The 14207-nt window shown below is 42.8% G+C and overlaps 1 protein-coding gene across 4 annotated transcripts in view; it reads left to right on the top strand.

Annotated features, from left to right (window-relative positions):
* The window catches only part of LOC132823341 (serine/threonine-protein phosphatase 2A 55 kDa regulatory subunit B beta isoform), a 469634-nt gene that overhangs the window by 450445 nt on the left and 4982 nt on the right, over positions 1-14207 (top strand). For all 4 annotated transcript variants that reach the window (XM_060837051.1, XM_060837052.1, XM_060837053.1 and 1 more), the window contains exon 7: positions 12001-12170. In XM_060837051.1, the coding sequence (XP_060693034.1) occupies positions 12001-12170 (170 nt within the window). The remainder of the gene's footprint in view (positions 1-12000; positions 12171-14207) is intronic.

The following is a 14207-nucleotide window of genomic DNA, read 5'->3' as shown; positions in this document are numbered from 1 at the left end:
AACCAGTTAGTACTTTTAAAATTTACTGAAAACAGCAAATGCTGGAGATTGCAGCGGGCCAGGCAGCATCCATGGAGAGAGAGAAAACTAACATATCGTGTCTAAATGACTCTTTAGAGCTGATGAAGAGTCATCTCGACTCGAAATGTTAGCTTGTTGTCTCTCCGTGGATGCTGCCTGTCCCACTGTGATCTCTAGTATTTGTTGTTTTCAGTGCAGGTTCCAGCATCTGCAGTAATTTGCTCCTATTATGAAAACTTAGTTGCTCTTGGAAGAGCATCACAGGAACTGGGATAGTTCATTTGGTCCCTCTAGCCTGACCTACCATTAAAATAGATATTTGTCTCAATCTTTCTTGCCATTCTTAGCTGCCTATTCTTTCCCTAACAGAAACTCATTGATCTTATCAAGAAAGCACCGATTATCAATCAGTACCCACAAACCTCTGACAGTGTGAGTTGTATAGTTCTACCAAACTTCTTGATTTGCCTTCTAAATACCAGAGTTCTTATCTTGAGATTATATCCCCCAATTCTTGGTTTCTTCTAACAGTGGAAGTAGTTAGTCACTACCTATCCTATCAAAACCTTTCAACATTGTAAACTCCTCAATCATACCATTCCATATGCTGTAGTACTCACGGGAATGCAAACCAAGTTTCTCCATCTCGCCCTCACAATGTAACTTTGTTAATCTGGTTTCATTGTGGTGAATAAATGCAAAATATTGCCAATGGTGGACGTCTGAAATAAAAACAACCTGAAGAAACTCGGCAGGTCTTGCAGCATCTAGGAGGGAGAAGCAGAGTTCATGTTTTGAGTCCAGTCTTTGGAGTTCTTTGTAGAAGAGTCATACAGGATTTGAAACGTTACTCTGTTTCTGTCTCCATCGATGCCAGACGTGCTGAGTTTCTCCAGCACTTTCTGATTTTAGTCTGTTATTCTGTGCTGCAACCACTATAAGCTTCCTATAGTGTGGTATTGAAAACTGAACACAGTTTTCCAAATGTGGGATTTAACCAGGTTGTAATATATGCAAGAGAAGCACCATTTCCTCACCTTTTATAATGTATCATTCTTGCAATTAACTTTTTTAACAAAAAGATACTTGCAATTATATAGCACCTTTCACAATCACTGGACCTCTCAAAGCACTTTACACTTTTGAAGTTTAGTCACTGTTATTATGATGCGACAGCTAATTTGTATGGAGCAACTTTCTCAAACAACAATGTCATGGTGGCCAGATCATCAATTTTATCTGATTTTGGTTGAGGAAAGGTATTGGCCTTGACCTCACAAATAGCTCCCCTTCTCCTCTTCAGAATATAGTTTAGGTTGAGAGAACATACAAGGGCTTTGTTTCGTAGCTCAAATGAAAGTGCAGAGCTCCCTCACTCTGTGCAAGTGTGTCAATAACTGGTTTAGCAGCTTTAACATAATGAATCATTCTAAGGTACTTTCCAAAAGCATTATAAAACAAACCTAGCTATATAAGAAAATAAGAGGTCAAGTGATCAAAGAAAAAGGTTTTAAAAGTCTTTGAAGAGATGTTGGGAGGTAATTACAGACTTTGGAGCTGAGACACTGGAAGGCATGCCACTAATATTGGGGCAATTATGATTGGGAATGCAAGGGAGGCCAGAATTCAAGTCGTGCAGATATGCAGTTGGAGGAGGTTTCAGAGATAAGGAAAGGTAAGGCTAAGAATGTGTTGGTTGGCAAGGAGCTACTGAGGGTCAGTGCACATACTGATTAGGGAACAGCACTAACTGCAAGCTAAGAAGCAGACGATAGAGTTTGGGATGATCTTCCGTTTTTGCGGAGTAGAATGTGGGAGACAAGCCCAGAGGTTACAAAAGCATGGATGAGAGTTTCAGCATCAAATGATTTGAGATAGGAGCAAAGTCGAACAGTGTCACAGAGATGGTCAAGAAGGACGCGTAGCAGTTGTTTGGTAACACCACTACCCTCAAGGCGCACATCATCCTGATCTGGAATTAGATTACCATTCCTGCACTGTTACTGGATCAGAATCCAGGAATTCCTTTTCTAAACACACTGCACAAACATCTCACTACCACCTTCTCAATGGTAAGTACTAATGGGAAAGGCAGCCATCCACTAGTGCCAGATGAAAATTGTGCAGCTAAATGACGGTGGACCAGGGTTTAGGTTGGCTGTGAGGATCCCTGTGTTTGAATAGCTGGCACTTAATGAGACATCAAGAACAACCTCTTTGGAAAAGTAACAAACTGTTGCACAAAACGTCTGAAAACCTTCACTGAGTAATGGAGCAGGATAAATCTATGCAACTACATGCAGCAAGCTACAGATTTATTGAAGGAGTGGGAAGAAGCTGGGCGAAGAAAATTGAACAATTAACTGATATATGAGACTCTAGTTTTAAGAAAATAGAGATAAAGTAGATGTTTCCAGTTGTTGGGGAGTCTATAAATATTGGGGAAATCACTAATAAATATAATAGAAAGTGCAGGAGAAGCAACTTTACCCAGAGACTGGATAGAATGTCGAGCTCCATACCACCGGGAGTAGTTAAGGCAAATGGCTGCGATATATTTACAGGAAAGCTGGTTAAGTACACGAGGAAGAAAGTAAATGTCGTGGAGGCTCCTGGGAGGCATAAATATTAGCATGGACCAGTTGGGGCCAACTTACCTATTTCTGCACTATAAATATCTTTATATTTCTAAGAATATATATTGCATAACTCCTCAACATTGCCTTGCATGACCAAATGATATAACTCAATGTGTGCAAGTTCTTCAATGAATTGTATATAAATGTCAGAACTGCGAATGTATTGCACAAGAATGGTAATTCTGATTTTATAAAGTATGTTTTGATTTTTTTTTCTGAGAATCTACCTCAGGTGATAGCAGTGTTGACTACAGCAATTCTTAGTAGATGAGCAATTTGTGTTTGTTTTGTGCCTTTACTTTAATAAATTGCCTAAAAGTGAGAATGGGGGCAGCAAAATGACTTAGTAGTTAGCACTGCTGCCTCTCAGCACCATAGACCTGGGTTTGATCCCAGGTTTGGGTAATCATTTGTGTGGAGTTTGCACATTCTCCTGTGTCAGCATCGGTTTCTACCAGTTTACATCCACAGAGTAAAAAAATGTGCAGGTTGGGTGGATTAGCCATGCTAAATTGCCCTATGATGTGCAGGGCTCAGTAGATTAGCCATGGTGAATGCAGGGTTTCAGGGACTGGGTCTAGATAGGATGGTCTTCAGAAGGTTGGTGCAGAGATGATGGACCAAATGGCCTCTTTCCGCACTGTGGGTGACCAAAATCTTAATCCAGTGTAGGTTTTACAGAGAGATGTGCACCATATTAGGTGGATGACTCTTTAGAGAAAAGAATTTTCTACTGCAATACTCTGTCAAGAGTCAATTTCAGCTCAACTTACTCCATTATGGATCCTATATCTTTGATTGATAACATTAACCTTGCAGCATGGAGCGGTTAAGCCTGAATAATTGCCTAGTTTGGAAGCTGTGATCCCATTCTCCCAATTTCCAGATTAAATCGATGTGATTGATCCGCCTCTCTAGAAATGGAAGGTTCTTTCTCGTGATCAGCTCACCTGCCCTGGGCTCATGTGAAGAAGTGACCCTTGTGTGGGACAATGCAGTCTGTCAGAGCAAGGCCAATTATTAGATGTGACGAGGTGATAATTACATCCTGCAGCCACCGGTTGTTATGGGATCGAGCCAAAACCATTGGCAGGAATTTGTCTAGCCAAATAAATAGGAGATTGTGCAGCTCATGTAGCTCATCCATAATTGACTAATAAAATTCTACCAACGAGTTCATTGAAAGACTTGAACATACTGAACTGTATAATTTAATATTAAGAGGCACCATCAAGAAGCTAATTCTGTATTTAAACAAGGATGGCTACTACTGACGAAGAAACATGGTATATTTTAAGATAATTTCTAGGGCAACTTATTACGTAGTATTTCACTGCAGGTACAGGTTCATGCTCAACATATAACTCCTTCCACTTTACACTTCATTTAACTTTATCGTTTTATTTCTACCCCCCATGGACTTAGCTGGCTTTCTCTTTCCACCTCCATTGTATTCCCCTACCCACTCATCCTCCCCCTGTTCCCCCTCCCCGTCTCCTCACCCATTCCACCTCCCCACTCTCTCTTTCACATTCCCACCCACCCATTTCCTCTTCCTTACTTGCCAGTTTGTCGCTCCTCAATTCCAACCTCCATCAGCCTCCAGTTTTCTTTGTGCTTCTTGCTAGAGGTAGACCTACCTCATTCCTTCATGTCCAGCTCAAAATATTTGATACAAAAAGTCCTGCACTGTCACCATTCTCTGGGTGAAGAGGTTTCCCCTGACTTCTTCACTTCATCTATGCTGCAAACATTTACTTCCATTCACTTCCCCCACCAACAGTTATAGCGTGCACCATATGCACTGGAGAAACTCGCAAAAGATTCTTTTGAGAGCAGCTATCAAACCTCCCTCCACCTTCTACAAGTACATGGGCCACAGGTGCCACCATACCTCCAACCCCCTATTATCACCATCTTCACTACCTCTGGATCAAATTCCTGGAACTCCTTCCTTCAAACTATTGGATGTTCCTACACCACTTGGGCTGCAGTGACTTAAGAATAAAGCCCAGAACCACCACCTCAATTGGAATTAGGAATGAGCAATAAATCCCACTCAGATATAATAGTGTCAGTTTTGGAAACAGTTTCTGTTCCAAGCTACTATTTCAGATTGGCCAAGACACTCAGTATGTGTCAGTTGACTGTTTGGACGTTGATGGCAATATGGATGAGGTTAAAAACAATGACTGCAGATGCTGGAAACCAGATTCTCGATCAGTGGTGCTGGAAGAGCACAGCAGTTCAGGCAGCATCCGAACCAATCCTAATCATTGTTTTGCCCTGCATGCAGTTTTTCTATAGCTATAGTTGGGTGGTATCCGGGACTGAGAGAATCATTGTGCTAATTAAATTGAATTAAACTAACTCACCATAGGCTGAGAATCTAACGAAGTTTGCTCGACTTAAAACAACTAGCATCGATGGAGAGAGAGCATTGATGACTAATAGGCTCTGGTTGCCTTTTTTTTAAAATTGACTCATAGAGCTTCGCTCAGAGGGGAACCTTGCATGTGCTGATGTTTCCATTATCCTTCGAGATGGAAGTGATTGTGGGTTTGGAAGGTACTACATAAGAAGCCTCAGTGAATTTCTGCAGTGCATTTTTGTAGATGGCACACACTGTTGCTACCTAGTGGGCAGAGGGAGTGAATGTTTGTGGATGGGGTGCTCATCAAGCAGGCTGATTTGACGTGGATGATGTCAAGCTTCTTGAGTGTTGTTTTAGTTCCCAGATGTTTAAAATAAATGTACTTCTGGCTTGGATAGGTTAGAGCCCTTTATTTTAAATTTGAATTTGCCATGGCTGCATGCTTCAGTCACAGGCCTAAAATGCCTGAGACTGTAATGCAACGGTGAAAAAAGATCCACTGGGACACTTACACGGTTGCTTTTTGGCTAATTGCCTCCTATGTAATACAATAACATACAAGATTAAGTACATTAGACAGGGGTAAATATAGGGTTGGGGAATGGGTCGGTGTAGACTTGTTGAGCCAAATGGCCTGTTTCCATACTGTAAGGAATCTAATCTAATCTATTCTAAGATGAATCTTGCATCAGAACTGGGATAATTTAGATCAATGGTAGATTTTATTTGGGTAAAGCAAGATGAGAAAGTGTGAGAAAGAACAAAAGTGTGACAGGGTGGTAAACAGAAGAGACTGATTGACAAAAGGGTTGGTGATGCAAGACAAAAGGGAATTTTAATGAGACAAGTTTTTTGAGAACAGAAGCTGTGTCTAAGGGAGGTGCGAATAGCAGAACAATGAACAATGACCATCTGTTAGCAGAAGTGAAAAATGAGGGTAAAGCCAAAGCCAACAAGGAAAAAGGAAACAAAGTGGGAGCAGACGTTGTACTCTGAAATTATTGGAACTCCATGTTGAGTACAGAAAGCTGTAAAGTGCCTAGTCTCAAAATGAGGTGCTGTTCCTCAAACATGCATGGAGTTTTGTTGGATCAGTGCAGAGGCTGAGGACAAAGATGTCAGCTTTAGGGCAAGGTGGGCAATTGAAAGTTAGTCTCATGTTTGGAGACCGAACAGAGATTTTCAACAAACCGATCACCCCATTTTCACTTGGTCAGCCAAGTGTCAATGAGACCTCTTGATGAGCAGTGAAGACCTTATATCTGCATTGAAATAAGAACACACAAATAGCTGTTTCTCCAGGAAGGAGCCTTTGACATTGAGGAGAGAGGAGGGAAAAGGGCGGGTGTTGTGGCTCCTAGGTTTACATGGAAAGATGTGATAGAGAGGGTAGGGGGTTTTGAGGATGATTGAGGAATGGAGCAGTGTGTTGAAGAGGGACAGTTCCTTATTGGATGTTGAAAATAGAGGGCAGGGGACGATGAGTCGAGGGGCATTACTCTGAAGTTAACAGAAATTGCAAAGGTTGGTCCATTGAATTCAACCACTGGTGGGGTGGAGGATGAAGACAAAGGGAACTATAATGTACATAGATCCCTCAAAGTTGCCACCCAGGTTGATAGTGTTGTTGAAAAGGCATACGCTGTGTTAGGTTCCATTGGTAGAGGGAACGAGTTTCGGAACAATGAGGTCATCCCGCAGCTATACAAAACTCTGGTGCGGCTGCACTTGAAATATTGCGTGCAGTTCTGGTCACCGCATTATAGGAAGGATGTGGAAGCTTTGGAAAGGGTTCAAAGGAGATTTACTAGGATGTTGCCTGACATGGAGGGAAGGTCTTGTGAGGAAAGGTTGAGAGACTTGAGGTTGATTTCATTACAGAGAAGAAGATTGAGAGGTGACTTAATTGAGACATATAATGCGAGGGTTAGATCAGATGGACAGCGAGAGCCTTTTTCCTTGGATGGTGATAGCTCGCAAGAGGGGGCATAGCTTCAAATTGAGGGGTGATAGATATAGGACAGATGTCAGAGGGAGTTTCTTTACTCAGAGAGTAGTAGGTGTGTGGAATGCACTGTCTGCAGCAGTTGTAGACTCGCCAACTTTAAGGGCATTTAATGGTCATTGGATAGACATATGGGCGCGAATGGAGTCATGTAGGTTAGATAGGCTTCAGATTGGTTTCACAGGGTGGCTCAACATCGAGGACCGAAGGGCCTGTGCTGTGCTGTAATGTTCTAATGTTTTATGTTCTATAATGTGTTTCTGGGAGAGAGAGAAGGAAGAGGTGAGAACAGATGTGTATGGAATATAGCAGGCATGGTCTGTGGGGCCTATCAGCCATGCAATGTGGGGGCATGAGGAGGTGGGTTGGGGTGGGTGGGGGGCGGGGGCAATCCTGAATTGATGAGACAGAAGGAGTAATCAGAAGTGGTTCTGATAGAAGATGGCATTGTCAGAGGAGCAACAGTGGAGACAGAGAAACTGGGAGAATGGAATGGAGTCCATTTGGAGCGTATTTGTCTATGCCATTGCCATGATTGAGATCAGGTGGTGATAGTCTAAGTTTGATGGGCCACAAAGGATAACCAAGGAAGGGAAGCTGGAATGTAATGGCACATCTTGAGGAGGCTGGCCAAGGGTACAAGTCTGACTGGGGAGGTTACAGAGGTTTTGCAAGCTGACCTTAGAAGGTAGGAGAAAGTGAGGACTGCAGATGCTGGAGATCAGAGCTGAAAAATGTGTTGCTGGAAAAGGGCAGCAGGTCAGGCAGCATCCAAGGAGCAGGAGAATCGACGTTTCGGGCATAAGCCATTCTTCAGGAATGAGGAGGGTGTGCCAAGCAGGCTAAGATAAAAGGTAGGGAGGAGGGACTTGGGAGAGGAGCATTGGGAATGCGATAGGTGGAAGGATGTTAAGGTGAGGGTGATAGGCTGGAGAGGGGTTGGGGGCGGAGAGGTCGGACCTGCAATCTTCTTCCTGACCTCTCCGCCCCACCCCTTCTCCAGCCTATCACCCTTATCTTAACCTCCTCCCACCTACCGCATTTCCAACGCCCCTCCTCCAAGTCCCTCCTCCCTACCTTTTATCTTAGCCTGCTTGGCACACCCTCCTCATACCTGAAGAAGGACTTATGCCCGAAACGTCGATTCCCCTGCTCCTTGGATGCTGCCTGACCTGCGCTTTTCCAGCAACACATTTTTCAGACCTTAAAAGGTAGCTCAGCTGACTGGGAATTGACTAGATCCATGCATCTTCTCAGACACAATGAGCAATGCTCCTGCTTGCGGGAAATGAATGCCTATCCGGGTGCCATTTAAACACAGCACAAGGATCATTAACCTCTGAAGCAGTCAGTGTGCCACATGCTTGACACAGGAGTCAGCATGCACTTAAGAATGGTGTAATTGTACACGAACAATCAACCCAGCCTTGAGTGTTAGTGACTCTCAGTTCCACAGCCTCTGCTGAGCCTAGACCTCAGAAGAGAAGATTATGTCCATTGAATGTCCCTTCTTTTCGAGTTTCAGGCACTGATATAAAAAAATGACTCCACTGCAGTTCAAAGCTAAACTATCAAATCCAGTGAGCAACCAAAATTTGCTTGGGGCAGAAAAGCAGTCAGTGCACAGAGCATTCATGAGGATGTAAAATCAGGGAATGGTAAAGCATTGAAGGAGCTCATTTGGCCCATTGAGTCACTTCTTTCCAGCCTGGAATGCACTCCCAGAAATAGAATTCAGAATACATTTTAAAAGGCAAGTGAATAAATATGTGACAAAGAAACATTCTCTTTAATATGAGGGTACTGGGATAAAGTAGTAGTTTGCCAGAGAGTTGACAGGAGCCAAATGTCCACCGTCTCTTCCTGTAAGATTTTATGAATCTAAGAGGTTCTTTTTCTTAATAAAACAAAATTTGGAGAGAGAGGAGGAAGACAGTCTTGATTGGTATTGCACCCCATTATCAGTCATTGCTGGAATGCTATTGTCAAGGGTCTCACACTCCATTCAAAGAGACCTACACAGCATTTACAAAGCCATTGCCCTGCTTGAGGCCTTTCTTGGTGCATTAGCAGAACAGTATGTTTATTGGAGAATGCTTTACTTAAGCCAGCTGGAACATTATGGTGTTGTTCTAAAAAAACTGAGTACGGTCAATTTCACCTTAAAATCCAGATTTTTGACTGAATTTTCTCTACCCACTCAAAAGACACAGAGAAGATTAGTTCTACAGCCTTGTGGCAGCACATACATTGGATAGCTCATCAGGAAATCAGGGATGCAATGTGCAAAACCTGCTTGCTTTGGCATTAATAGATTGGTGGAAATCAGGAAATGATATTTAATGATTAGATTAGATTATTTACAGTGTGGAAACAGGCCCTTCGGCCCAACAAGTCCACACCGACCCGCCGAAGCGCAACCCACCCATACCCCTTACCTAACACTACGGGCAATTTAGCATGGCCAATTCACCTGACCCGCACATCTTTGGACTGTGGGAGGAAACCGGAGCACCCGGAGGAAACCCACGCAGACACGGGGAGAACGTGCAAACTCCACACAGCCAGTTGCCTGAGGCGGGAATTGAACCCAGGTCCCTGGCGCTGTGAGGCAGCAGTGCTAACCACTGTGCCACCGTGCCACCCTATGTCCTGAAGCATTTTACAGTCCATGAGGCAGATTATATTTTAAGGCATCACTGATGTCGGCTGAACAAAAGTTGCCCTCCTTTTTTTCCGTGCTACAATAAAGTGTCAGCCTGGACTTTGTACCTGTGTCTCTGAGGTGGGGCTTGAACCCACAACCTTCGAGGAAAGCGAAGGGAAAGCTCACATTGTTGAGGTAGACGGCCATTTCAGCAGAGCTGCTTTGTTGACATTGGGAGCAGAGCCAGACGTTCAGTGGGCGAGAGATTGGATTGTGCAAAGGGAGTTGAAAAGTGAAGCAAGTGGCATTAGTCCCTGAAACAATTTGGAGTGAATGAGAGGCCCAGAGGGAGCAGCATAAGAGGAATGGGAAATCTGCAAATGGGAGAAAGGGATTGGAATGGGAATGCAGCCACTAGGATTTTCTGCTTTGGTTTCATGTTTCCCATTCTTAATATTGTTTTCTTTTAATCTCTGCTAATTGTAGGTTAATCACAATCACAGCATTATAGTGGGTGCGGAAAGAACTTGGCACTGAATTAGCCCAGTCGGTCACAGCTTCCATTTGCAGATGTCAGCTTCCTAACCATGCACATTGTGTAGAATTAATCCTGTTACTGCATTCTCTCACTCAAGGGTCCTATGTGGCAGATACAATTCAGAGACGCTATTGCTGATCCCCTCTTAAATGGAATTGATTTAATTGGATTGGTAAGAAAGCATTCCAGAAAAGTAAAAGGTTAAAAATACAGAACTGTACCATTTGTACCAATGCCTATGAACAGATCTCAAATTATCACCTGATTTTTCTAACTGGGAAAGTTGTGCATCTTTTATTGCGTTTGTGGGAATAATGAATCAATTATTCAGACAATATTGTAGTGTCAACAGAAAGAAAATCAACCAGCCACAACAAAACAAGAAAGAGAAAAGCAAAATTGAAAAATGTGTCACTTGGTTAGGTAACAAGTAGAATCTTTGTTTTCCATGCAGAGAGGTCTATTTATGTCAGGTTGACTCAGGGATCTGTGTGCGTCAGTATTACACTAATATGGCTGCTGTCTCAGCACTTCTGCCGTCGCTCAGAGCTTATGCCTCTTCATCCTTTCTTTAGCCCACCTCCCCAACTAAAGAGGTAGTTTTGCACAAACACACGGCTCTGGAGGTGACCTCGGATATTGTGCCCCAGTGGCTTTTTACATTGTGAGCAAAGCCAAATAGAGCAGAATGCACGCAAAGGGCTGAATAACTTACTATTCCTTGTACGCCCCTTTGTACTTTTCGACGGTTGTGAATTCTGTCCTGACTGACCTTCCATCTTCGAGATATACAGCATGGAAACAGGCCCTTCGGCCCGACTCGTTCATGCTGACCAGGTTTCCTAAAATAAACTAGTCCCACTGCCTGCAATCGACCTGTATCCCTCTAAACCTTTTCTATCTATGAATGTATCCAAATGACTTTTAAATGCTGTAATTGTACCCGTCTCTATTACTTGTTTGGGCATCTCGTTTCATATATGCACCACCCTCTATTTGAAAAAGTTTCCCATCAGGTCCTTTTAAATCCTTCCCCTCTTGCCTTAAACCTATGCCCTCTAGTTTTGGACTCCACTACCCCAGGGAAAAGACCTTGGCTATTCACCCTATCCTTGCCCCTCATGATTTTGAAAACCTCGCCCCTTAGACTTCTGTGCAACCAGGAAAAACATTCCCAGCCTATCCAGCCTCTTCCAGTCTAGGTAACATCTATGTAAGTCTTCTTTGCACCCTTTCCAGTTTAATAATATCCTTCCTGGGTGGCCAGAATTGAATACAGTACTCTAAATGTGGCCTTACCAATGTCTTGTACAGCTCTACAATGACTCAATGAGTCAGAGTCATAGAGATGTACAGCATGGAAATAGACCTTTTGGTCCAACCCGTCCATGCCGACCAGATATTCCAACCCAATCTAGTCTCACCTTCCAGCACCCGGCCCATATCCCTCCAAACCCTTCCTATTCATATACCCATCCAAATGCCTCTTAAATGTTGCAATTGTACCAGCCTCCACCGTTCTGCATTTATGTGCTCTGGACTAACACCATCTTTGAATTTGAGTTGGAGATAATTATGTACGTTTCATATGGAATCTTGTTTAACTTGGATTTGAGTTGCCAACCCAGAAGCGAGAAATCGCTTTCCAATTTTAAAGTGTGTGCTGCCTTAGCATTTTACATAATCCTCTGTTCCTTTCGATATTTCAGGCAAGTGAATGAAGAGCTATTAACCTTTCCATTTTATTTTTCTCCTTTTGACTGCATCACTCTCCAGTTTTTGAAGAGCCAGAGGACCCCAGCAACCGGTCGTTCTTCTCCGAGATCATTTCCTCAATATCAGATGTGAAGTTCAGCCACAGTGGGAGATACATGATGACCAGGGATTACCTCACTGTCAAAGTCTGGGATTTAAACATGGAGAACAGACCCATAGAAACATATCAGGTATTTGCCAAATGGAGTTTGAAGAAGGAAGAAGCTGCTGTTTTTCTTTTGAGTCTTTGTTTTTTATTCTTTCATAGAAAACGGAATGAGAGGAGGCCATTCGGCCCTTTGAGCCTCCTCCACCATTTAATATAGTTGTGCTGATCATTTGAGTCAGTATCCTGTTCCTGCTTTCTCTCCATGGCCTTTGATCCTTTTGCCCATAAGAATTATCTCTGCTATCCGCTCCATATTTTTGGGGTGGCATGGTGGCTCAATGGTTAGTGCTGCTGCCTCACAGCACCAGGGTCCCAGGTTCGATTCCAGCCTTGGGTGACTGTCTGTGTGGAGTTTGCACATTCTCTGCATGGGTGTGCTCTGGTTTTTTTCCCACAGTCCAAACATGTGCAGGTCAGGTGAATTGGCCATGCTAAATTGCCCATAATGTTAGTCTGGGCAGGTAACTCTTCAGAGGGTCGGTGTGGACTGGTTGGGCTGAAGGGCCTGTTTCCACACTGTAGGGAATCTAATCTCATCTAATCTAAAATATATAACCCCCTTCTTGAAAACATTCTGTGTTTTGACCTTAACAGTTTTCTGTGGCAGAGAATTCCACAGACTCACCACTTTCTGCGTAAAGAAATTTTTTTTCCCAGTTCTGCTGGAGTGGTTTACAAGAGGTAGGGTAAACATTGAAGGCCTTTAGCTTGGTTCTGGTTCAAGATAATCAAGGATTGATTTTAGATGGAAAACTCCCAGAGTTTGAACACTTTTAGATATCTGACTGATGTCAGAAGCAAAATATAGTTCCTTTCCTGTAAAGGAGTATAGGACAGTTCAGGAAAGCACAGTTACTTCAGTAGAAAGGTTCAGTTTGTGCAACTTCTATCTCAGGAGCATTTAGTTAGAAGACTGCAGGCTACTAAAAGATGAGAAAGTCTAAGCTTTAAATGTTTTGAGTATTTGTGTAAGAAGACTTCAAGGTTCACAGGAAAGAAGTGTGGAGAACAAGCTAATTGAAACTTAAAATATTTGCTGGAGAGAAGTCATTTGTCCAGATCTGAGTCATTACAAGTGGGTAGTGTTGGAAAATTGGATCAGATTTTATTTTGCTGTGCATTTTAAGATCTTCATGTGCACTACATCTGGATCTTTTTTTTGCTTTAGTTTTCATCTTTTGTGTAAATGTCTGTTCTAATGCTAAAGCAACTTTGTAGCCTCATGTGACTATATTTCAATAATTTACCACCACGATATCTCACCTCTGTTTTTAAATCTATTTGCAAGATTTAATTCTGGTATCTGACTTGTTCAGTAGTATCATCAGCTGGGATTATAACATAAAAGACTACCCACCCTTGAGATTCCAGTGTTATCTATCAAATTGTAGCCAAAGAATCATCTGCAAGGACTTCATGCTTCTGCACTCTTTCTTTGAGTGTCTCTTTGTGATATCATTTACAGGCATTGTCAAATTTCCAGTGTACTGTGAACACACCTGGTTTGCCCAACCCCTCTCTGTCAGCTCATCCACTGATATTGCATGACTAGATCGGTTTTTCTGACATCCAGTAATGAAACAGATACTTGCTCCAATTCAGGGTTGGCCAGATTGAAACCAATGTCTTCATCCCAGCCACTGGCTCCATGCCTCTCAATGAACATCCGAGGCTGACCCAGATGCCTTATGTCCTATATGACCTCGAGATAACTTTTTATCCTCTTATTTGCTCCGTTACTCAAAATGTCTATTTCTATCTCCATAACATTGCCTTACTCTACCTTTCTCATCTGCTGCTGAAACACTTGTTCATGCGTCTGTTCCTTCTAGGCTTGAATGTTCCAGTGCAAGCTTGGCTGATCATAGTCTACCCTTTGTAAACTTGAGGTTATCCATAACTCTGCACACAAATCTGAATTCACACCAAGCTCTGTTCATCCATCGTCCCTGTGCTTGCTGAGCTATACCAGCTCCTAGTTAAGCCATTACTGAGAGGAAGCACAACACCAAGTCGCTTAGTACCCAATAATTGAGCAAATCATCTCTGTCACCCATAG

The sequence above is a fragment of the Hemiscyllium ocellatum genome, chromosome 16, assembly GCF_020745735.1.
Source record: "Hemiscyllium ocellatum isolate sHemOce1 chromosome 16, sHemOce1.pat.X.cur, whole genome shotgun sequence".
Lineage (NCBI taxonomy): Eukaryota > Metazoa > Chordata > Chondrichthyes > Orectolobiformes > Hemiscylliidae > Hemiscyllium > Hemiscyllium ocellatum.
The sequence above is the reverse complement of the archived record's forward strand: the minus strand, read 5'-3'. Positions and strand labels throughout refer to the sequence as shown.